The 25,757-nt window shown below is 49.6% G+C and overlaps 1 protein-coding gene across 5 annotated transcripts in view; it reads left to right on the forward strand.

Annotated features, from left to right (window-relative positions):
• The window catches only part of robo1 (roundabout, axon guidance receptor, homolog 1 (Drosophila)), a 152,633-nt gene that overhangs the window by 32,714 nt on the left and 94,162 nt on the right, over positions 1 to 25,757 (forward strand). For 2 of the 5 annotated variants that reach the window (XM_086125090.1, XM_086125092.1), the window contains exon 3: positions 6,157 to 6,246. The exons of 2 other annotated variants lie outside the window; for them this stretch is intronic. In XM_086125090.1, coding sequence (XP_085981216.1) covers positions 6,157 to 6,246 — 90 coding nt within the window. Of the gene's footprint in view, positions 1 to 6,156; positions 6,247 to 13,474; positions 14,162 to 25,757 lie in introns of those variants that run through there. One more of the 5 variants, XM_086125095.1, reaches the window with a different exon arrangement.

The raw sequence follows: 25,757 nt of genomic DNA on the forward strand, positions 1-25,757 counted from the left end.
GCACAATAAACAGTAAGACAAATCGGTAATAAAGGCGGTGGAAAGCACCAAACAGTAAAACCAAGAACAAATCAAAGTCGTGCTGAGTCGAATGCCAAAGAATACAAGTGAGTTTTGAGGAGGCTTTTGAAGATGGGCAGCGAGGAAGCTTGCCCAATGTTCAGTGGGAGCTCATTCCAGAGAGAGGGACCGGCAACGGAAAAGGCTCCATCCCCTCTGAGACTCAGTTTAGTTCTTAGTACTTCTAATAAGGTCTGGTCCACAGACCTGAGGCGCCGGGCGGGTGCGTAGGGGCGGATGAGCTCAGAGAGGTAAGGTGGCGCGAGATTATTCAGAGATTTGAAAACAAATAAGAGGATCTTGAAAAGAACTCTAAAATGAATGGGGAGCCGGTGAAGGGATGCCATGTGCTCCCTGATGTGGACTCAAGTCTTGGGACGCCGCGGTTGGGCTTTTGGTCTGATTTGGGGATGTTTGATCCCACTCCCTTTTTGTCCAGACGGATACCAATTCACTTTTTGAGTACTCACCGATACCGAGTACCGATTGAGCACAATGATGATGAAATCGATTTACTCATGTGTCGAACTGCCCCGGTGTCGCGCGCCAACTACTGGCGAGGAGAATTGACTTGCTGTCCTCTATTGTCTTTGGCTGTAGTATCGGCAGCCTTCGGGAGTACCCGATACCTAAAAATGAAAACCCGCTAATAGTCCTTGCCTATTTGTAGCCTTCATTTTTTGAGCTGGATGTGTCCAATTTTGGGGAGGGGGGGGGGGGCGTTCCACAAAGTCTTGGATGAGTTTGCCCCCAAACACCCCCCCCCCCCCTCCCTCCATCTGACCTTTTTGGAAATTGCAACTTCAGGCCCAAATGAGTAGTCCTGTTGGGTTGCTAACCATTTGGAAGTGAACAAACACAGACCTGGATTTGGCCTTCAGATGTGCGCAATGATTAAACAAAACAAAAAGAAAGACATTTATTGTTATTTTAATGATCGTTTTAAATGGAGCTGACTTTTTTTTTTTTTGGCGCACACAGAGCAGCGTGTCCTGCATACGAACTCGGCGTCAACATCAAATGTGCATGCGTGTGGCACCCAAGCGCTGGCGGGACCTGTGCGCATAACACCAGATAAATAAATAAAAGCTCCTCTATTTTTAATCTTGGCCACATTGACGGCCAACTTTTCTGGCGCTTCTCTCGTCTTCTCCTCGCACCGGCGTCGGGGTCGGTCGGTCGGGCTGCTCGCAATCAGCGGCGGCGCGGCCGGCTTTTATTTGGTATTTTTTGCTCGCGTGCGCCCCGACGTGGTCTCCCGGTGATGGATGAGGCGGATTACGAACTGAGCGGCCGACAGACTCTGCTCGTGATGTTTGGAGAAGCCGCGGGAAGGTGGCCGCGCGCCTCCCACGCTTCCATCAAAGTGTACGAAAGCTCACGTGACAGTGCCAGAAACGTCGGCCAAAAAAAAGGATTTGGCGAAGCTTATCACTCTGTTGTATTTCACTTTCAAGTGAACACTTTTTAACCATTCACGTTATTTTCCGCGCCATACGTTTTAATCATTGGCAGTGTTTGTATGTTCCTAGATTTAAGAGCACCTGTTGTGTTTTTAGCATTTGTTTCTTTTCTTATCTTTTTATTTTCATTTTTGTTACTAAAGGCACTGAAGGGGGCGCGTCTTTGGAGTCGATCAGGGCGGACGGAACGGCTCGCGTTCAATCGCGTCGGTCTCCGAAAGACTCAAAGTCATCCTCTGATCCGATCGAAGGCGACGTTCGCTTCGGCGAGGATACGCGGGTCGCTCGGTTTAAAGCGTCGTCGCTAATGAACCGCCGGCAGAATCCCGGCGGCTTTGGCGCCACGCGCAGATGGAGTCCGGACGCCGGCCACGAAGCGCTCCGAGCTTAAAGACGCAAACGCGCTTTGCCTTGCTTTTCGGGAACGCTCGATGACCACATTGGATGATGTCAGCAGCGGGGAGCGCTTTTGGTCCCTTTTGCCCCCCCCCCCAACAAGTTGCAAATGGATTCAATGAACCGTTGTTCAAAAAAGCCGCTCCCGCTTGAACTTTAAATTCAAACCAAGAGAATTCCACGTTGTGTACTTACAACGGCCTCTGAACTTTGCCTCGAAAGCTGTTCTTGCCGCAACACAAAAATCTGACAGACAGACAGATGCAGTTTACTGCACATCAAGAAGTCTCAACTCCTCAGTACGGCACTAATATTAGTCATTCTTTGCAGAGGATTCAAAATGTAGAAATAGGAATCTGACAGAATCCGGGCAATTTGCCCTCACGGGTCGAAGCACCCCGGCTGGCGCCTATTCTTGACAAACATGAGCAAAAGGTCTTTGGAGTTCTGTTGTATTAGTCATCGGGTTAGTGTGAACCGCTTGCCTTCTTTTGAACGTTACTGTGAACATTTTTCATCGGAGTAAAGTGAAGAGGCGGGGATGGAGATTAAAAAAAAAAAATGGGTAGACAAAGATAAAACGTTGACGCACGCTGAACGCTTCTGGCAAGAAAAAAAAAAAACGTTGAGGTTTCTTTCACGCCATTGTTCCAAAGAATTCAAAGTACATGGGCACATTTTTACGCTGACCTTTGACAGAATGAGTTCACTTTTGTTTTTCATGATGATGTGGCAGTCTCAAATGCGCACAGTCCCTCCGGATGGACGGCCGCACGCCCGCCGGCGCGCAGACGGCGTTGCGCCGAGTAGACGGCGACGCCCCCTTTCCCCTGCGGCCACAAGGTGATAATGACGGGGACACTTTTCTTTCACTTTGCCCGAGGCGACGGACGTCAGGGTTTTTTTTTTCCCGTCTTTTTCGTTCACTCGGCGACCTTATTCATTTCATCCCAACGTACATCTGACACGTCGTTTATCTTTCCTTGAGGTTGACGCCGCAATGGCCACAACGCCAGACGTTGGCCGGGCCCCGTCGACGCCGTCGCGCTCGCTCGCTCGGATTCTTCGGCGCGCTTCCTTTCTTTGCCGTTAAAAAAATAAATAAAAATACTCCTTAGACGGAATTTGAACACCTTTTTTTTCCAATATTGTTGGCAACGATTTAAGATTTAATCGCCCGCTTTGCAGCCCCTAAGCTTGTCGCCATTTTTTGGGGGGTCAAAATGGAGTAAATGGCGCTTCTGGCCAATGTCTCTTGACGATATTTTTCCCTCAAAGTGAATTGAGAGACACCAGAAATGGAAAGTTCAACTCGGGCCAGTGATCCAAATCAAAGAGACCGTTCGCCGTGACTCGGACGTCTTTTGCAAAAGGAAAGACGTCGGTGGGCTTGCTGGCTCCCGACGAACAACTGATGTGTTGCTCAAGTTGCCGTGAGTTACGTGAATGCAAAAGTGCAGCGAAGCGAGATCTCGTCTCGTCTCTCTCTGGCAGCTGCAAAACGTTTCCAACGAATGACAAAATGTTTTTATTTATTTCTTTTTTTTTTTTTTTAGCCAGTCCCGAAGTGGATTTCAACACGAAACATGTGTCGATCGAGGCACGTTTTGCGTCAAGAGCACATGCGCCTCGTTAAAAAGGAGCGAGCGTCTCCGCACTTTGTCGTTGGGCTTTTTTCGAAGCTTTCCTCACTTGACTGCGGACTTATTGATTTATTTATTCGGGTTCTTCTCTTGCTTTTCTGCCGCAATACTCAACCACATTTCCGAATTCAGCGCAACTTGCATTTTTTTAGCGTGCCCCGATACTCTTTCGGAGAATTTAGTCCTGAAACGCTTGCGCATTTTCTTCACGTTAAGATTTCGGGCTCGGGTTCGCGTTTCATTTCGAGGTTTTTTTTTTTTCCGACGGTGGTTCCAAGTCAAATTCCAAGCCTGGCTTGGGCTTTCGTTAGCATTTGTCAAAGCAACAACCTTATTTAGCGGCTATTCATCACCGTTGGAAACGCGGCGCGGGCAGCCAGCCAATCGTGAAAAGCTATTTCCGCACGGCGGGCTCGGCGGGACGTAAAGCATCGTGTCAAGAACACAAAATGAAATATGGAGCGTAATAAACACACGAGGGCTGCTGTAGTCTTTACCGTTCTCGTGTTGATGCGAAACGTCAAATGAATAATTGAAGTAAAAAGCGAGAAGAATTACATTTTTAATCCATGTTGGCGGGAAGCCCGCACCTTTTATGAATAAATTGTGTCGATGTAATATTTACTTTTGCACGATTCAAGTTTCATTGTTCAACTAAGAACAGACGCGCAGAGGCTTTCAAACAAGGGTCGGGCATCCGAAGAAGGCTTCCCATCTCCACGCGATGCTTTAATCCAGCTTTCAAAGTCGGGTTTCGAACCTGCGTGAGGGTTCAATGCGGGGCAATGAATTAGTCAAATATTGTAACTGCACCGTGTCTTCATGTTCATTTATGAGTTTGAGCACGTTGAACAAAATCATCTTACCTATCGCTTCAATCCGGGGCCGTCTCCTTGACAACCGAGTGTGGGTACATTGGGAGGGAGGAGAAAAAAAAAAAAAAAGAACACTTTTTAAAAAAGTATGTGAGAGACCGCTCGGGCTTCAAGGATGAAGTCATGAAGACGTCGCACCGCTCTTGTTCTATTTTGGGCTGTGACGAGCGCGCAAACAAAGCCTGTCGGTGTCGTGTTCCGTCAGTCAGACAGGCTGCTGCTGCTGCTTTTATCTCATCTTTCATCCCCATTTCCAGTGTGGGTGTGTGTGTGTGTGTCTTTTGCGTTTGTCAAACCTTCGACAAAATAAGTATTTTAGGAAGGGTTTAGAATCACTTTGTTTAATATTTTGCAGAAGCATGACATTGACTTCCTGTTTGTCAAATCCTGATGAGCAATCTTTGCCAGTTGGAAACCAACTGTTTCTCTTGCCAAATAGTGAGTCGCAAAGACAAGTAAACACGACAACGCGGACAGTGTGGCACTCCCTCTTGTGGTACGAGAGAGAATCACGAAGCAATCTCGAGGCGTTGTTTTTTTTTCTGTCCAAGTACCCGCTTATTTATGTGCACACCGTGAGGAAGAAGAAGAAGTCAAGCAGTACGGAGGACAACTTTGATACAAATCTAAATTGCCAAACGTGGACATCCATGCCTAGGCGCGCTTTTATTTTGAAGTTGTTCAATTGTTGCAGCTTGTCGCGGCACAACGGCTGACTTCCGGAGCGTTTATTGCCGTCACAAACCGTTGCTATCGATGGCAACAACACGACGCTGGTTAATGGAGGGAGCTTAAAACAAATGACGTTGTACTGTACGGCGCCTGTTGCCAGCGTTGACCTCGCAGCACTCAAGTTACTAGCCTCTGCACGTTTTGTGGCTGAAAAGTAGTCCGCAGCAAGAGCACATGCGCGTTAAATGTCGTACCATGATGCCCCCCCCCACCCCGCCCCCCTTCCCGCCCTCGCCTCCCCGTCTTCATCTGCCCCAAGGCCCCTCACCAGTTCCTCATGCTAACTGCCACCTTGCACAATAGAAATAAACAGAAGGATAGCGAGTCTCCGCCCCTTGGTGGTCACACTTGGCCGCGTCGAGCGCTCTGCGGCGAAATTTCCCGTCTGGCCGCCCGTTGTCTATCGCGAGTCGTGCTCCCGACCTCGCCGAGGAGACAAATACTCGGGACAGATTGACGCTGGGTGAGGTGCAAAAGGCCAGTGCTGAGGGGTGGACAGGGGGGCGTTAGCTCCAACGGTCCCTGAAATGAACCCGTCTTGACCCACAAAGAGATTTAGCACGGCTGTGTCGGATTGGTCCCGCCCTCGCGCGTCGTCTGTCACTCTGAAGATGACACAAAAGTCACCGCTAATTAGCAATTAATGGCACCTAATTGGATTTGCATTAAGCCTATGTGTGTGTGTGGGGTGGGGGGGGGGGGTTGTCGATCATGGTGAGTGTCAGTCTGCCCCCCTCAGCCCCCTTTTATGTGGGGTACAGCCACTTATTGATAGACTGGACTGTCGTCACACTCACTTGGGCGTCAAGCAGCGACTCAACTACATCTCCGCCGCTCAGATTTCCTTTTGAGATGCATTTTTCTTGAGCGGGATGGACAATTGGCAAGGATGGAGCCTGTGTTTGCTCTGGGCCTGCGCGGCGGGCAGCGGGCGCAGTGCGGAAGAGGCGTCCGGCTTCTCAGTCCCTGTGGTGTTATTGTTGACAGAGACGGGAGTGGCGCAGGACGGCCTGAGCGAGGCTCCGACGGCGGCTCCCACCGCGGGACACGGCGAAGACAACTCTTTGGGCTACACAGGTACCGGATGCTACGCTTTGACGTCCGTCGTACTCATCGCCGTCATCTGTTACTTGTGTGGGGACGTGATGACAAAATATCACTTTTTCCCCCCCCCCCCAGCCAGACCATTGTTGTCGGAAACAAAGGAACAAAAACGGTCTTTGGAAGTTGCCGTTGTGTTGAGAAATTAAGGGCGGCTTTAAAGCGGGCAAAAAATGTTGGCAACTTTCTCCACTGTTCCAATGGTACGGCCCGCTCTTTTATCTTCAGTAGACTTGAAACTCGGGTTGGGTTTCGAAATGAGGATTTCAAATCGGGTTTGGAGTGTGAAACATGGTTTCCAAACGATGGTTGTCGTATTGAATGAGAATTTGGGGTCTTGTAAACAAAAGGTTTGGGCTTCGAGCTTCAGCTTTCCCAGTCGGGCCAAAATCAGCTCGTGTGTGGCATCGAATATCATCGGACGGCGGCGGGAGGCTGTCAATGGAAGAAAGGGGGCCGTGGGCGAGGGTGGGGTGGGGGGGGTCATAAATCTGAGCAGCACCCGCTCCCCCCCCGACTGGCCGCGCGCTGTGAGGTCAGCACCAGCCGATATCCCATCGCTCATGTTTATTACGCTCATCGCGGTGACACTTTGTTTTGGCAGCTGTGCGGACAGAGAAAACGAAAGAAAGTCAAAATGAAGGAAAGAGGGGACGAGGCATGCGGGGGGCGGGGGGGGGGGGGGCGTCGCTCCCGTCAAGGTGCCGACTCCAAGAGGACTAAACCTCTTGTTGCCTTTTCTGGGAAGTTTCCGAAGTACTGTCACTCCCCCGTCATCAGACCTGGGCCAACTTGTCCTGCCAGCCGGGCTTTAGGCCATGGCAAAGTTTGAAGTCGGAAAAAGCAGCTGTGAAATACTTTGGATCGCTCGCCCGATGGTGAGAAGGAGCAGGACGACGTTAGTTGAGCATCTCGGAAAACATCAGAACGGCCCAGAGTTCTCTTAGCATGTTAGCATGTTAGCATCCTCTGCATTCAAACCAGCGTTGGGGTTTTAGGTTCAAACCTGGTTCAGCTTTTGAGATCGGCGTGAGGATTCCAACGCGGGAGTTACGCTTTCCAGTTCGGGTTCCAAAGTACAGTTGCAAGCCTGCATGAGATCTCCGAATCTGAGGGGGGGGTCCCAAATCAGGACAAGGCTTTCAATTGACACCTTCGACTTAGTGCGTCTTCGCTTCCAAACGAGGGTTTCAAGCCAGGGTTCGAGTTCAAGTTAGTTTTCACGTCGTCCTGCCAGCATGTGACATGGTGGATTACCGTTTGTTTTGTTGAAACGTCTCCACTGACGCTAAACAGATGCTAATGCGAGGCCGCCGGCAAAAACGGAGAGGAGCGCACACAAACCCCGTTTTGCATACGCGTCAATAGGGATGGACGAATCGGGCGCCAAGACGGGATTTCTTTTCAGGGATCGGGTACTCGTGGAGGCCGGCATGTTCATGGTCATGGTATCGAGTCATGGTATCGGCGTGAAAACAAAGCGGCAAAGAACATGCCAGCGCGTAATCATCTCGCAATCAATAGTGACGCAGAGATATGGCTCAAGTCCAAAAGCACCCATGCAAAGGTGGCCGCCAGGTTGCGGCTTTACAGAAAGAGCAGCGCCCCCCCCCCCCCCCCGACCCCCAAAAAAATAATTGCCAAAGAAATAAAAATGTGAATAGTAAATGTGTCCAGGCGGGTGTTTACGAATGCCTTGAAAGCAAAGCACCGAATTACTTTTTCGGTTCCAATTCTGCTCTGTTTTTGAGAGCTTTTTTGGTGGCCATCGCTGTTACAAAACAAGCGCAAGGGCCGTATTTTCTTTGCTCCACATCATCCCGATCAATTCGTTCTAAACGCGGTCGACATTGGCCACTTAATTACATGCAAATATCCCCGAGCCAGCGTCAGGGCGCATTTGTAACGTGCTTCTTGGAGGCTGCCCCGGGCGTGTGATCGGAGATGATTTGTTGCCTCTTTTCGCGGTGGCCCTCGCCCAGAGAAATACAATCGACCTTTTGCCAAGGTCGTCCGCCGTCTCCTCCCCATCTCGAATGAACGTCCGCCTCGCCGTCACTCCTCGCGCCGCTGCCATACCAGACGGACACGAAAAGGGGAGGAGGCGTCAAGGCCGCGCGTGTAAATCGCACGGCGTTCCGACGGCAAATTGTCCGAGGAAATGCCTTTGTTTGTGCACGGGGATGCAAGACGTTTTGCCATGGGGGGAGCGAGAAGCGAGGGCTGCTGTCTGCTGCTGTCATTCTTTTTCAGCCGAGTAAATTTGCCATTTGGAGGGCTTTCGCATCATCATTGGTGGGGAAAAAAAAAAGGTTAGCTTCATGGATAAGGCGACAGTCCTCGGTTGGTTGTTTTCTGGAGAAAATTCTCACGAGCAACATGACAGACGGCAGGCATGTCTCTCATGAGGAGACCCCCAAAGTAGGTCTCGTGGAGCCACTGCTGAAAAGACATTTGAGCTTGCGGGGGCCATTTGGGCCGAGACATTTGGCCCAATTGTCACAGATTTGACAAATCGGCAGTCGGGTTGTTTTTGAAAATTCAGCCTCCAATGCCACTTTGGCTGATGAACACATTTGGTGGGCATGAGCAGATCCACGAAAAAGCCACAAAAACCCCTGGCCGAAAAGGCACAGAAAGTCTGCCGTTTTGGTCGGAAGCGGCCATTTTGAGGTGATTTGGGCCATTTCCACAGGTCCTATCAAGACAAACTGGTCCTTTCCATTTTGTCCAAATAATTGCAGAGGTGACCCACTTGGGAGCGGGACCTTTGCCGGGCACGTCTCTCACGGGTAGACCCACAAAGACCTTTGAAAACCCCGTGCGAGAAAAGCAACTGCTTCCAAAGCAGTCGTTTGCGGCAACCGAGTGACCGAGAACTGCTACGAAATTTGAGCCACGTGCACCAGACACGATATTCAACCGCAAGGAATTTGACTTTCCATGATTGCACGTGGCCAGAAGAATGAAAAGGAAGCAAATCCTGGCCCACGTCTGGTCCGGAGCCAAAATGTTTACGCTTTGGTGGTCCAAACTTCAAACTTGTATTGTCTGGCTTTGAGGAGCCATGTCTTTTTCTTTTCTATATGTACAGAGCAAATTTGTTGTCTGCGGCGGTTGGCAGTGAGCACGCAATCCCCAAGGTGCTTTTGAGCAGATAAGCGGCAAGTCAAAGGAATTGTCTGTGATGGGCCTCTTTCATTGCTCATTTGTAACGTTTTGCAGGTGACTCGGTGGGGAAGCTGCGGGCCATTCGTGGCCCCCCCCCCCCAGTCCATCCATTTATTCCGTGTCCAAATACTCGGTTTGAAAGATGTCTCGACTCAAATCGCCGTTAGTGGAGCTTTGAAAGTCTTGCAAGTTTGAAGCCAGCCAATCTGCTTTTTAATGGACTCTTTATGACTTGTCTGAAAGAAGAGGACCCGCGACAAGAGATGGGGGCGGGGAGGGGGGGGGGGATCTCTTCGGGGAGGGTTTTTCTGCGATCACAAAATGGAGCTGCCGTGCTTCGCTCACTCACGCGCCATTTAGGTTGGTCTCGGTGAAGTTCCTCAACTCACTTCAGCACTGAGATGCCGTCAGATGGCGCCCAAGCATTCATTTGACTGCAACGGTCCGGGAATCGGGGGGGGGCTCTGTCGCCAATTCCGCTCCGCAACTGTAATGCGAGTCCTGGAGCGTATTTATTCGATGAAGCAAAGAAAGATTGTTTTTTTTTTTTCCTTATTTCTGCTCTCACTTTCATGTTGCAATGTGTTTCATGAGCCCCCCCCCCCCCCCCCTGCTCCCTCAAATGTCTTCATCTTCTGTTTGCTTGTGTCGGAACAAGAGCATCTTTGTTGTTTTGCCCTTCTGTTGCCCTGTTTGAGCAAGAATGGAACGAAAACCATTTAATGGTCTTAGTTGCTAAGGGAATGCGGGCTCCTTTCCCTTCAGCCCCGAGGAGGCCCGGCCGGGTTTTGCGCCGGGGTCCGACGCGTGTGAATGGCAGCTCAGCATGGAAGCTAACAGGATCCCCCAATTGCGTCACATGGATAGAAACATCCCAAGATAAGATGGAACGCCCCCCCCCCCTCCCCTACCCCTAAAAAAGACCCAACAACAACAACAACTAAAAGGAGTGTTGCGGCACATGAAACGGCCTCATTGAGGGATGCGATGGGGAGATTTAAAAGTGGGGGCGGGGGGAGTGCAGACGCTCCCATCGCACATTGTGTTGAGGGATGTCCTCATTAAGATGCCGGCAAACTTTGAGGGGAAACATCGTCGGGCCAGCCCACAGCGATTTGCGGATTGGCGCATGGACGGTCGCGCGGAAGATTTGCGAGACTTGACCAAATCTGCTTGATATATCGTCCGACATGGAGCCGACGTACGGGTAGATGAGGACCATGCGGATTTTACTGTTGCTATTAGCCACGCTGGTCACGTCGGGGGTCCCCAGAGAAAACCGCCGCGGGGGTCTTGGTCGCTCCTCCGCTTTACACGAGTGCAAAGGGCTCGCTGGAAACTCTGGACCGTACCGCGCTTCCTCCCGACGTTCCCACGGGAAAGCGCCGACATGTCCTTACAGTAAGTGGCGAGTGTCGACTTTTGATTTCACGAGCCTCGGAAGTCAAAATATGTTCTTTGCGCGACTTATCGTCTTAACACTTTTTGGAGTGAACGACGAGCGCTGGCTAAACAAAAAAAACAAACGTATTATATCTGTCAATCAAATGCCCTTCCACACTCTTGTTGATACTGTATATAGATTTAGGTTTCATAAAAGCCAAAAATAAAATAAAATGGCGCCCGTCACGGTTCTGCTGGACGTTTTTTTTTTAAACAAGCCTCATTTTCTCTGCTTTTTAGTCTGAAACCGGAGTTTTTGGTGAAACTGAGCCTTGTTCCACTCTTGCTGACTAGAAAATGGAAAGAAGGGGCCGACGCTTCCATTTGGCGGGTTCACAATCTTCTCTGGGTTTTGAAATATCAGTCATAAGGTTGGAAAACGGGCATGGCAACGTGGGCAACTATGCTTTAGAAATGGCTGCTAGTGAATGAGATATGTGCCATACAAGTGTACGAATGGACCGCTATCTTCTTCTTCTTCTTGCTATTCTTATTAAAACGTGAAGATAGCGAAACACTCCCCCACCCCGCTGGCTTCGACCCGAGCAATGCATTTCGAAATGTTTTTTTCCTCTCGGAGACAAGTGGTTTCCCTGTCAGAGCAGTTCAGACGAGCGTCGCTAGAGGTCGCTGCGTGGTCACAAATGTGCAGCTGGTAACGAGAGCCGCAACTCTTTGCCCCTGAGTGAGGGAGGCAGAGACTTTCGTTATTCTGTTTCATGCCAGTCATGACTCCCCCCCCCCCTTTCGCGCCTATATCATCTTTTAATGCGTCACTATGAATTATTAATGAGATGGAGGAGGGGGCTTGTGTTTTAAGTTTTTTTTTTTTTGCTTCATCAAAAGTGCCACAGAAAAAGAGGCGAGACTGCTAACAGGGTTCATGCAAACCGATGAGGAAAAGTCGCGTCATATTTAATCAAAGTGTTCATTCTTAAACCCGCCTTTGTCCTTTCATTTAAATGATGAGACAATGTGGTTGGACCCCCCCCCCCCCGCCCCCCATCACTTTATTGGATTTTGAATTGTTAGATGTATTTATTCATGAGTTCCACTCCTTCAATTTTCCTTGCAGTTTGTTTGAGTACATTTGTGCACAGCCTCGTTTGACCAGTTTGATTCTTATTTGTCCGTGAGTATGCGTATATATTTCTATTTGTGTATCTCTGTCTGTCTGTCCGTCAATCGTCTTTCTGTCTTTCTACTTGTCCATCTCTCATCTATTATTTAACGTTTAAAGCAGCTAATGAGATACCAAGCTTGATCGCTACATATCTTCATAGCTACCTCCCTATACTGTATAGCTTCAACCATCTATCTGCCTGTCTGTCTATCTATCTATCTTTCAAGCAGCTAATGAGCTACCTAGCTTTAGCGCGACCAATCTCAATAGCTTCAACTTTTTCTCTCTCTCTCTTTCTCTAGTTCAGTTAACCACTTCCCGTCTGGAAACATTTTAGCAAGGATCGTGCAAGTTGACACACATGATTTACTTTTGCGGGCCACATAAAATAACGTGGCGGGTGAGATCTGGTCCCTGGGCCTAGAGTTTGACACCTTTGCTCTAGTTAGAGCTAACATTTGAGCTAGCCAACCTCGTAACAAGCATTAATCATTTACCTAGCGTGCGAGGGGCCAAGCACAAAAATGATACATACAGTTTTATTTATAGAGAGAGAGAGCGTGGTCCACCTCACAATGTAGAGGTTCAAGGTTTGATTCCAGCTCCGATCTTCCTGTGTGGAATTTGTATGTTGTCCCCATGCCTGCGTCGGTTTTCTTCGGGCACTCCGTTTTCCTCCCACATTCCAAAAACATGCACGGTAGGGTAATTGAACACTCTAGATTGTCCATAGATGTGATTGTGAGCGTGAACGGTTGTTTGTTGGTGTGTGCCCTGGGATTGACTGCCATCAGTTCAGGGTGCACCCCACCGACTGCCCACGGACAGCTCGGATTGGCTCCAGCATGCCTGCGAGCCTCGTGAGAATAAGCGGCCCAGATAATGGATGGATGGATGGATGGATGTACATACGCGCACACACGTAGATACAGTACAAGTCAAAGGTTTGGAAAGACCGTGGAATTCCACTGGTCTCAAACACTTTGATCTGCAATTCAGGAAATGTCAACGAATTGGATGAAGTTTTGACTCGTACTTTGTGTCATTTTTGCGCCTTTAGTACAGCCACGCGTGCATTTTGAGCAGTACGGTACAATTTCTTCTTTGGTCCTGCTGGTGTTTTTTTTTAAATGTAATACTAGACATACGGGAACTGAAATGTTTTTGAAGCTGCTGAAAAATGACTGGGAATATTAATACCCCCGAGAGAGCAAACATTGCGCTTCGGGGCCCATTACATAATAAGCGTAGTTTGAAAAACAGCAGCTTATCGTTTGGTCCCAGTGGCACCGCCATGTTGGGAAAAACACACACAAATCATCATGATAAAACGACACCTAAACTTTTGCGTGTGTTTCCAGACGGGAAGTGGTTACATTTCCACATTGGGGAAACATCTCCATGAAGCAGCGGCAGCAGCAGGAGGAGGAGGAGGCGGAGGAGGACTGGGGGTGGAGTGGGGGTGTTGTGGTGTGTTCACGGACACAGCCATTGCTGCTTTTCCCCCTGAATAGTCAAGCAGCGATTTGCTGCGCTGCTGCGTGTTCTTTTTCTTCTTCTTCTTCTGCCGCTGCTGCTCTCTTTCCCAAGCCTCGGGATGTAAAAAGAAAAGAAAAGCCCCAAAATTGGGATGGAAAAGTTGCGGTGACTGCGTTGGATTTCCTCCTACCTTTTTTTTTTTTCTGTGCGTGTGTTGCCGGTGGAGACGCGGAAGGGACGGCGGTGCCTCGGAAAGTTCCCCCAACTCCGGTGACACAACGTCGGATTGGAATAATGTGATTTGACAGCAAGGAAGTTATCGCGTTCTTCTCATTTTCTTTTCGACCTTTATTTTTTTTAACCCCCCCCCCCACCCCCCCACACCTTCTTGTTGTCGTTTCCGCCCCTCTGCCAAATGGTTTGAATGAAGTTTTTGACACGCACGCGGCGGCGACATCGGGATGCTTCAACACGCCGGACACTTTTTTGCTTCAATTCGACGCGTTTCTCGACAAGAGGACGCGCATTGACGTCCGTACAGCCTCCCCCCCCCCCCCCCCCCCCCATTTGGAATTACTTTGGATTACTTCTGCAAAGGCACCGAGAGGCGTTGAATGATGTCTCCAACTTGTACCGGATTTGTGTTGCTCTTCGGAATTGTCCAAGTGTGCTCAGGTGAGTGCAAAGGGGGGTTGCTTTCGTTCGGATCGTTTCTAACTCACGACATCACCCGTGTAGTCGGTGGTCACGAATGCCAATTGCTATGTTTTGTAATTTTATTTTTTATTTTTTTTAAAGAAGAGGTGAACGTTCGAACGTAACTTGACCTTTTTTTATGTTTACGTTTGAGGCGGCCTGCAGGTCAGAAGTGAAATCACCGTGACTGCAATGAGGCGTACAAGCCGTATAGAAAATTGGAAAAAAAGGGTGGAAATCAATGATTATTTCTTGATTCGGGTGCGAAATCATAGTTTTAACTTGTATTGATGAACGTTTGGTTGAAAAAAAAAAAGTTCCGTTGAAAATTCCACCTCATGTTTTCAATTGCAATAAAGCACTCCAGAAGCTCTGGAAACTCAATGACAGGCGCTCTAATGTGTGTCTTTCGTGGCGGATATTTACATTTAAATGAATTCCTGAATTTTCATTGACTGCTTCAGAACCAAATGTGCCCCAAAACCTAGGAAGTCGACTTAGATTTGTTCTTGGTTTTACTGTTTGGTGCTTTCCACCGCCTTTATTACCGATTTGTCTTACTGTTTATTGTGCATGTTAAATTGCTCCATGTACAGCACTTTGTATGCGGCGATGGCTGTTTGAAAGTGCTCGAGAAATACTGTTGACTTGACTTGACATTATCATTTATTCATGACTGATTTGTCGTTTGTCACTTGCATTCCAGAACGGAAAATGTGAAGCAAATCTTGATTCCTGTTTAAACAAACAACCCCCCCCCCCGCCCACCACAAAACATCTTGCTGAAAGGTTACTGAACTTGAACGTGTCTGCATTCACGTTTTATCTATGCTTATAGACGTTGTGCGCTTGCCATGAGGAATCTGAAGCACATTTACGTGACCGTAAAGTGGTCGAAGTCACGTGCGCGCGCGGATGCCAACGTTCTTCACGGACGAGCCCCCTCACTCAGCGTGGTTTGATTATTTTTATTTATTTTTTTGCTGAGCTCAGTGCTTTATTTCTTTTCTGGCCGTATCGAGTGACACGGTTCCTAATCCGGACGTTGTATTTCCTCTCTGACCTGTTTATAAAAGGAAAAGTGCAGCAGGCTGTAACACAACTAAGGTAGTGGAGGGGGGGGGGTTGGTTTGGTTCTCTGGCCTTTTGTCCTCCTTATTATCTTCTTCCTCTCGGGCCGTCACATGAATGTCTTTATGGAGCTTGCGGACCATGATAGCCAAGCTTTTCCAGGTCACTTGCCACCCTATTTAAAGACATTAGTGCAAGTGTGTCCTGAGTAGGGCGTTTTTTTGTGGTATCTTGTCTAAAAGGCTTTGTCTGTTCCCAGATTGGATTCGCCCAGCCCCAAAAAAAAAAAAAAAAAGCAGCGGGTTCTCCATAAGTCCTTGTTTCAGGTGGTTCATCAGTGCAGATGCAACAGGAAATGATGCAGCCACTTACCCAAACAGGAAGTCGTGGTGAGCAGAGAGCGCACGGTGCCGTGTCCCGTTTGGGACGGTGAGAAAGCGCATGGAGATGGAGCGAGTACTCGACGAGGGCAGAGTGGCTGAGATGCACAAGTGCAGTGGATTAAGGGGCCAAGATGTCGCCTCGGATGCTCATTGGAGGCTTCGCAACTTGATTCTGGTCTGCGAGGTCTGTTCTGGATCAAATTGAATTTAGGGTCGCAAATTAAGGTTTGTAGCCGGGAGCTTCCGAGCCACAGTGAGGATTTCGAATGGGGCTTTCAAGTAGCAAGTACTGATCACCGATATTGGGCCGATACTGGCCTTAGTTCAAGCGGTCAGGTCATTGTGAAGGATGCCGATGACAGTGGGGAAAAAAAAAAGAATCTGACATCGAGTAAGGCCCGTAAGTTTCTAATTTGGGTCAGTACCCAAGCTTAGAGTATGGAATTATAACTTCAAACCGGGGTTAGCGTTTCAAACTTTCAAAGTAGGGCCAGTGTTCCAAATTTAGGTTTCAAGCATTGATGTTTTGGGATGCGGCTTTTTTAGGATTTCAAATTAAGGTTCGTAGCCAGACTTTCTCTTTGAAGTTTGGAGTTGGAAGACGGGTTTGCAAAGGCGTGCTCAGTACCACTTTTATTCAGCCCGATACCGGTACAAGAACTCAATTCTTGAGTCGTCACCGATACCGATCCCACGACTACTTTTGATAGGTAACCCCCTCCATCCCCACCACTCTCCACCTCAAAAAAGGCAGATCAATTCGGACCTATACCTCCTAATTCTCATAGTTTCTAGTCCCTGATTGTAAAACGGCCACAAGAGGTCATGTCGTGGCGAGTACTGACGCCTTGGAGTAAAGCTGGTATCGGCACCGATACCAACACTCGATACCAGGTACTCGGCCATCTCTAGTTTGGAGTTTGGATTTGAAGCACATGTTGTGGTTTCAATCTGTAGGCTTGAGGCCAAGATTTGGCTTTCAAATGACAATTTCAAACCGGGGTTCGAGTTTCAAAAGAGGCTTTGAAATGAGGCTTTCAAGCCCTATGTTAGGGATTTAGATTGCCATTTGCAGCCAGTGTTGAACGTTTTTAGCCGTTGGAATTGAGGTTCTACCGACGGGTCGGCTTTCTGGCCCGTCTTGGCCTTGCCAATGGAGTTGGTCCCGATGCTCGGGTGGCGTGTTGCCGTATCGGCCCGGAGAGCCACAAGCCGCCCTTTGCCACCGCTGCCGCCTCGCCCCGTCGGCCGCTCGTAAACGCGCGCGCGTCAAACACGCGTCGGGCCTTTTATGGGCCCATCTGCCCTGAAAAAGCCTTTCGACGCCCGTTATCTCGCGCGCGGCGATTGCTCGCCGCGCGCCGGGTTCGGCCGGGAGGTGAAAGGTGATGAAACTAGAGGGAGGGTTTCAAATTCAGGTTTGTGTCAAACCAGTGTCGGGATATGAAATTAGAGTTCCAAGGCACGCTTATAGGGTTTCAAAGTACAGTTTGAGGCAAGGGTGCAAATCTTGGTTTTTGGTTTCACTCCAGGGTTCAGGTTCCTCGAATGAACATTTGAAGTTTGGGTTAGGTTTGACTTGATCAATTGAGGATGGTTGGATGTGTGTCGTTTGTCCGAGGCGCCGGCGTGCGGCTCAAACATTCCAATCCGACGTGCCCGTGAAAGCCTCCCGTCAGAAACCAGGCGGATTCTGCTTTGGCGAGGCCTCGTGAAGGAAAGCCGGCGAGAAGCGTGACGAAATCCGTAACGACTGACAAGATAAACATGAGGGCGGAGCTAAACGAGACTCTTAACTCATTCACTCCCAAAGACGTTTTTAAACGTCTTTTCAGACTTGGTCCAGAATCGGTTGGTACTGGATGAGTTAATGACTTGCTCAGGCACCCCCCCCCCCCCCTCTCTCATCTTAATTGGATTCATTAGCTCGTCCCTCTCGTGTCCGGAGATTGTCATCTGTTGCTCTAAAAGGGGAAAAGGGTCAAAGGCGGCATTGGGCCTTCTTCATAACAGGCTTTCAAGTCAGGGAAATTGTGAGCAAAGACGCAGGTGATATTTTCGTCCTGCGGTATCGCGCCGCCGAGGAGGATTTACTCGATGGTCTCTCATATCGGCGGTCTCTAGGAGTACCCGACCCCTTAAAATAAGATCAGTATAGTTCTCGTCCTCGAGGAATCAATCATGTTTGTGTTTTAAGACTTGGTTCGTGTTTCAAATTGGTTTTCAAGCCAAGCTTACGATTTCAAGTTAGTGGGTAAGGCTTTCAAATAGAGTACGGTCTGCTTTCTGTCTGGAAAAAAAAAACGGCCCACTTGGAATTCCCATGGCTCTGCATCCTGTCATGACAAATTGCAGCAAAAAAAAAAAAAAAAAAAAAGGCTTATGCCGACCAACGTGGTTACGTCATGCTAATCCGCACTGACAAATTTACTGGACGGGCGCTCAGCAAGCCGCGGTTTCTCATCAAGATGCCTGCCAGTGGAAAGCCGAATCACCAAAAGACGTCACTTCGGCTTTCAACCTCGGCTGAAGGATTCAAATGAAGGTTCCGACACGGGATTAGCTTTGCGAATTAGGGTTCCAAGTTTGAGTGAGTCTTTCAGACACAGGGTAGGGTTTCGAATTGCACTTTTCAAGAGCGGTTTATGGGTTCAATGTCAAACTTCAAAAACCGCATTAGGATTTTTAATTCAGGGTTCCGAGTTGCATATGAAAATTCAAATTTGAGGGTTGAGACCGGTTTCGGATTTCAACTCGGGAGTCGTGTATAGGGTTTCGAATTGCATTTTCAAACACAAAGTAACATGTTCAATGGTTTTTGGTTTGGGTTACACAGATTATGGTTTCAAATCAGGTCAACAGCAAGACTTGCGGTTTCAAGGCAAGTTTTCCTTTCCAAACGTCAGTTCAGGTTTCACACGAAGGTTTCAAGCCCGCATCCTGGAAATGCATATCTGACTAGAGAGTCGACGGGGCAAAACGTACCCAAAGAAAACTCCCATTCGGTTTTTGTTTCGGGCCGGTTGTTAAGGCTCGGCTTTTTTCGTTCCTTCGCCAATATAGCTGGTCGACACGCACAAGAGCTTGTGGGGAAACCGGCGGGGAGGCGGCATTGTGTCGCCCCAACGGGTCGATTGTGAGGCGTGGAGGAGGGGACGGATTCGCCAGCGATTTAAGGGGGGTGGTGGTGGGGGGGGGGGGGGTTGTTCCGTTGTGGGGGTGGACAGAATAGGAGGGGGAAACCACTGGCATTCCCGCAGCTCCTCCCCTTGTGGCGGCGAATGTGCTGATGGTGGCGAAGGGCTTTGAGGGAGTCTCTTTTCAAAAGTGGACATCTGGGGGAGACATGATGTTGATTTTTGGAAGTGCTGAGTAAACGGAGGGCGCTGGCACAAAGCGGCAGTTGTGCTGCTGCGTCCCGGCGCACTTCGGCATATTCTGGATCTTTCTGAAAGGTTGCCCACTTGAGCCCACCCGATGGATGGCTGGAAGTCGGCCACGCTCGCGGTTGACTATGTTTACGCGCAGTCAATATTGGGGTTGAGGTGAAAATTCTGGTTTCTGAAGCATTCCGAGTCACCCGTTTACACGCGCGAGCGGACCGAGGTCCTCCCACTTTTGAATAAACAGTGACGTAGACGTCATTTCCGGTATTCTGTACCTAGGTGCGTTATGATTATGCCGCTACCTTGCAAGTATCGATAAATATGAACATGACCTGACACAACAGAAATAAAACAAAGTCCCAAAAAGTCTGTGATGCATCGTATATGCGCTTTGTTATAATGACGGGATTGCAACGCTTGCTAGTTGTTTATGCTGAACAGTCACCTTGCACAGCAGAAATGAGAAGACAAGAAATTACGAGAAGTTGCGCCTTGCCTTGCCCGTTATATACCCCCACACACTCTATCCCACCCCACCGCCCGATTTCGGGCCTCCTCACGGGGCCCGAGTGACTGTCGCCGTCTTCTCGACTTTTCAAATGCTAACCCTGCCCCCCCCCTGCCGTCTTTCCTGACAACGCACAGCGGGGGAGAGCTGCCCAAAGAGAAGCTGAGGGGCTCAGATTCAATTAGCAGTTAAAGAGAGACTGCTAATTAGTTGATGAATGTCTCCCCCGCCCCCCCCCCCCCCCCCCCCCGCTTTATTGTCACGGTTAATATTCCCTTTTGCTGACAGTTCAAACCATCAAGCGCTTCACATCTTCAACTTTTCCTCTGTGTCGCCTCGCTCATCCGAAAGCTATTATCGGCCGCAGCCGCGTCAGCAAATTTACATCTCGATTGCCGCCGTCTGTCACCCCCCCCACCCCCTCCCCTCAAAAAAAATGATGGCCATAGAAGTCGGCGCGACGGAACATAATTAATGAGAAGGTGACCTTGAGATCCATCATGATAGAAGCCCTTCCCAGCGTTCACATGGAGCCACGGCGCTTCAAACAAACAGGCCGAGGATCAGTATTGATGTGAGGAAAGGCGCGTCATTTGGTCGGGCCATAGCCGTGTCTAATAGAAAAAAAAGCTTCGACACCATCTTGGAGCATGACAGGCCGTTGCAAACTTTTGGACGAGTCACGGAACGTTCATGTTCTGATTTCTTTCCGTGCAGTCCGCGGAATAAGGACCAGACAGGATGTGTAGTAACGTCATCGCTCTCCGGGCATGTGTCTGCTCCGTAAACAACGGTGAGCTTCAGCTTTAGGCTCGCAGATATACTTTTAGCCGACCGTGTCGAATTTGCCGCGCGGTCACCAAGCTTCTCTGGAAGCTAAGTGCTAAGCTAACTGTAGTGACTGGCTCAGCATTGAAATATGACTGTTGTACTTTACATTTAAGCTAACGAACTGCACCAAAGGGGAAAAAAGTAAGCTGCTGATAGCTAACCCCCTTGGACAATTGAGGTGGTGGTGGTGGGGGGGGGGGGGGGTCAAAAAAAATTGCAAGAAGCTTTAAACACGCGCTAGCACTTCAGCCGCCCCCAGAAAAAGCTTTTTAAGCCGCAACATTCCGGCATCGAGGGTCTGTAGATCAGCCGCCTCCCACATGCCCTCCTCTGTGCGGCTTCGGCGAAAGCTCTAATTGAATAACAATTGGAGCTCTGCTGGCTGAAAGGCAGCTTCTCTTTTGGCTTAACATTTGCATTTGATTGCGAGTCTTAATCGGAAACCCCGCGCGTCACGCAAGCGTCAGCTTGAAGTGCAGCGAAATGTAACCTATGACACTCGGAGGGACAAAATGTGGCTGAAAGGTGCAGGATCGACTTCATGAGTAATTGCCCCCCCCCCCCCCCAGCCTGTCTTTAATTGCATGGTCCGTCTTTGACGCGGTTTCGACATCTGGATGCCTGTGCGGCCTCATCTGTTGTATGCTTTGCCTCGGTCTCGGTGCATGGGACAATAGAAATCGGCGTGCGAATGTAGACTGGTCAAAATCCTTGAATTTTCAAAGTGGCAAATGTTCCCTGAGAGAACAGAAAGTGATGGGAATGACCTGGAATTTATTGGCATAGCCGGGAATAAACCAGGAATGTCCCAAATTGAAAGTTGACTCTTGGTAATCACATTTTGGCTGCATGAGTGTAACGCGCGTTTCTTTGGAATCAGCCAATCCTCCATAAAGCGTCTCCAGTTGGTCCGAGAACTAAGCGGCGCCTCAGGGGTGGGGGTGGGTGGGGCTGGAGCCTTTTCCGTTGCCGGTCCGGTCCCTCTCTTTGGAATGAAGGTTGGGCAAGCCGATCTTTGAAACTCGTCATTTTTCTTCTTCTTCTTCTTCTTCCAGTCCATTGTCGGATGCATTGTCTGGCATTCGGGGTGAGATCAGCTAGGTCCTCTCGGGTGGGATTTTTATTCTTGAGACTTGATCTTTATTTAGTTGGACTGCTTTGCTGCCTTCTACTGTCTTTGTTATTCATTTAGTGTCGTCGTATGAATTGTTTTTTTTTTTCTTTGCTCCACGTTCAGCTCTTTATCGGCAGCGGCGATTGTTTTCAAGTGCTCGTGAAATACACTGCAGTTGAGTTGAGATCTTATCCTTGCGTAAGCCTGACTAAAACAACCACTTTTTATGACGCAATGCCTCGACTTCAGTGCCGGAACGCAGGGGTGGGCGTCCTACCGACTTGGATGCTCGTGTGCTTAGGAAATACACCTAACAGAGATTCCCTGAGGCAAACGGGAACGATTGACAATATGCAGAAGGTTGCTCCTCAACCTGACATTTGGAGCATACGTCCTGAGGCGGGTGATTCCCCAAAAGCATTTGTCCTCACAGCTGTCTCGTGTGGACCTTGTCGCCCCAGCTCACTGCTTCCGCCCGCACAAGCCCACACAAGGCCCCCCCCCCCCCCCCCCCCCATCTCCCCACAATCATCTCTCCAACTTTGGAGCCGAACTGGTCTTGGGACGTCTGACAGTGATCCCGATGTCCGATGCTAAAACGTAACAGATGGCAACGGAGGACCTGGAATGCGTTGCTCGTCGCAGCTGGAGAGGCCATCGCCTCGATGCTCTCAACCTGTCGGTACGAGAAGGGAATCTTGTAGGTGATTGCCAAAAGCCGCGTTTCAATTCAGAGCTTCACTTTGGAAGGTTTTGTATCGTCGGCTCCGTCTTTCAACCGCGCTTTCTATGGGTTGGATGCTCTCCAGGTAGCAATAAACATGCGCTAGCTTATTTATGCGCGTGAGCTAGCTTCCTCTGAACGCTCGTCTACTTCCAATGAAGTGAGCCGGCGGGGGCAGAAGAGGACTGATGCTGTCTCCTCGAAAAAAGGACAACACCAATTAGATGTCGTCGACCGATTTAAAAGAAGATAAGGTGTTCACAGAAGCTAGCTCACGCGGGTAAATAATATAGCGCTAGCGGGGAAAGATTGATCTTTTTGTTCTTTTCCTATGTCACTTTAGGGGCTATGTAGTTTTAATTTTCTGTCTGTTGGGCTTGCCTACTAAATTTCATGTTGCCAAAGTGAAAGTGGGTTCTCCCCAATCCTTAGCGGGCCATTGCCGCCCTCCCATGCTAGGTCTACCTTTGTTGGAAAGACTCGGACGAATAAATGACGTCTCGGTCTCAGTCGTCGCTTGCGATGCACTGAAGGCGCTGCGAAAGGATTTTTGTTACCTGGCTCAATTTTGGACAGTGGAAGTGCAACGTAAAGTGCCTGACAAACATTGCACAAATGTTCCTCTGTGTAATTCAGAAAGCTCTTGGCAGCCGTCGCCCCTTTCGTGATGAATTTTGACCAAATATTTTACGCCGCAACACATGGCATCCCTTGGAAAAAAAAAAAAAAAGCTTGCTTTCATATTTTCCAGTGGCCAGATTTCGGGGGCTAGTCGAAGCTCCCATTTGTCTGGAAGCTGGCCATACCCCCCCCCCCCCCCCCCCCCCCCCGCTCAGCCCGGCTCGCGCTGGTGTCTCTCCACGCCTCGGCCGCATGAAGTGGTGGCTCCACCGAGTCTTCGCTCACCAATTTAATAATACCTCACGGCCGCAGCTGTAGCTGATGAACCTTCGTCGCATGTGCCAGCGCAAGCGCACGGACGCCCGAGCCGCGAGCCGCGCTTCCCCTTTTAACTGATGGCTGCCCAGAGAACACGTGCCAATGTTGTTGTTTTTTTTGCGCTCAGACGTAAACCTCGACGCCGAGATTCCCTTTCGACACCCGGCTGTCTGCGCTCTGCGCGAGAATGTGTTTGGCCTGAGCACTTCGATTCGCCCGCACGAACGGCTCGGGCCATTGGCGCTCGCATGCTCTTGTTGGACTGTAACCCAAGAACGGCAGGTCCCTATCAGCCGCTGCCATCGAAGCAAGTAGCATTAAGACCAATTAAATTTGGCTTTTTAAGCCCTCGAGCTTATTTGGCGTTTTCTTTCTTGGCACAAAGAGCGAATGAGTCGCTGCGCTTGCTGGTCCTCCAGCAAATCCAAGATCAACCTCCACTCAGCTGACATGTGCTTTTCCTTGGGTAAATGTTGGCCGCATCATAGTGGGAGCGTTTCGAAGATTTTGCCACTTCTCAAGTAGGTAAATGATGCCAAATATTTGGATTGATGCGCGTGGAAAGGCCAAAATGACCCTAAACTGTTCTTTTTTTGTGGGTCTACTTCTGATAGACGCGCTGACGAACGATGTCGTGGAGTCAGACTGGCTGCAGGCTGAAATTTCGGCGGGGCTCATTGTGTTTTTGCGCTACTTCCTGGTTCGTGGTCGGCATTTGATTTTGGCTCGAAGAGTGAAAGAATTGTTTTCCGATTGTCTCCTTTCTACGATTGATTTTTTTGTTTATACGCGGCTCTTGCGATGGTCTCCGCGTTTGTGAAACAAACGGGCTCATTAATTTGTGAATCAAGATGCTGGTTTAAATGGCCAACATGTTGACGCGGGGGCTGTTTTCAACTGGCGTTTATCAACTCAACCATCCAATTTATTTTTGCTCCCCGATCCCGAGTTCGTCAGGCTCTCGAGAATCGCCAGTCTATCGTCCGAAGGATGAAAAAGGCAGCGGCCGCTGGAGGAATAAACGCGCTCAATCAATGTATGCTCGGCTTTGATCCATCGCACGGACTGATTGCGGCCCACCGGTCAAATTTTGTTCAAAGAAAAAAAAAAAAAAAGAGAAAAGAGAGTGGAGAAAGAGGAAAAGGACGTCATTGCCCATGTGCGGGTTTTCCGTAATCCTTTCCTAATGCGGCCTCTCAGCTTGGCATCTGGGGCCCATCTTGATTCCACATTTTTTTTCCCCTGCGGCCCCTCATCCGCGGCAGGAATGACATCCGCGAGCCCGTCTTTTTCTTTTTTTCGGAAGCATCGAGGAGGCGCGCTCCTGAATTTGCGGGCTCAACATGCGCAGTCTGTCACTCACACGTTCAAGCGAGACGGTTGTTGAGATTGCAGCCGCGGATGGCCGGCGTGTCCGAGCGCCGCGGTCTCCGGAGCCACTTTGACAAGCTGCTCCCCTTTAACGAGCGTTCCAGGCTTCCCCTCGTCCAATAAAGCATACCGGGACTGAATTTCATAACAGCCGCGTAGCTCACCGAATAGATCCGAAAAAGAACAAAGTGTCGTAAAATGACCATTTTTCATTTCCTTGTTACTTGTCTTCATCAATCAGCCGTAAAGATGGCCATCGGCTCACCTGGCCCCGCCTCTCGGCCCTCGGCGCGCATTCGCACCGGGGGCTTCGATCCCGCCTCTTAGCGCCGTAAGCGCTAGCCCGATGCGGAAATATTCGACATGAATTTCCGCCCGACCTTTGATGGCGCGGGTCAAAGCCCCGAGGGACACGCCCCCTCCGCTCTTATCGGCGCCATAAATCTCTCCGGAGTGCCCTAATCGCACCTTAATGGGCCCCGCAGATACGCGGCGCTCGACTGCGCTTATCAGGCATCCATATTGCATATCTGCGGGAACCTCTGACAGGTGGCTCGGGCTCCCGGCGGCGGCGGCGGCGGGCCATTGATGAGATGACCTCGGGTGCGTTTATGATGGAAACGAAACTTATTTTACCGGTCAGACATGCCGCGTTGCGGTGGCGAATGCGTCCGAGACCGTTTCGCCGAGGATATTCCCGTCGGTTCACCCTCCTCGGCGGCCTTCATTCGGTAGTCGCAGATCTTGCCAAATCGGAACACTTTTGCTTTGGTGTGTATGCGGCGCGATCCCGGCCGGACACGGCGATTGTTTTTCATTGTTTTAAACGCGTGTCGGCAATAGTCAGTGTCGAACTTAAGTCATCTTACGAAGTGGTGCGTCGTGAGCCGTTTCATCTTACCAGGAAGCAGATTGCGCTCTTGAGAGGCATCCCCGTGGTCTCGTTGTCCTTCCGGAGCCAAGGCAGAAGCTGTGATGAAGAGCTTTCCAAAAAAAAAAAAAAAAAAAAAAAGCCATTCCCGCAGCCGATTCTGCCATCAGTTCTTCTTTGTGCCCCCCCCCCCGTCCCGCCCCCTTTTCCTGTTGATGAATTCAGCTGAGACTAATTAGCAAAAGATACAGGGCGCATGCTGTCGCCGGAGGGCCTCGGTTAGCTTTTAATTGCGCGTCGGGTCTCGGAGGGATGACCCCCGTTCTGACAGAGTCGCTTCGCTCGGCATGCGGTCTTCACGCTCTTTTTTTTTTTTT

This window comes from Hippocampus guttulatus, chromosome 12 (assembly GCF_054856545.1).
Source record: "Hippocampus guttulatus isolate MCC_2025c chromosome 12, RoL_Hgut_1.0, whole genome shotgun sequence".
In the NCBI taxonomy this organism is placed as follows: Eukaryota; Metazoa; Chordata; class Actinopteri; order Syngnathiformes; family Syngnathidae; genus Hippocampus; species Hippocampus guttulatus.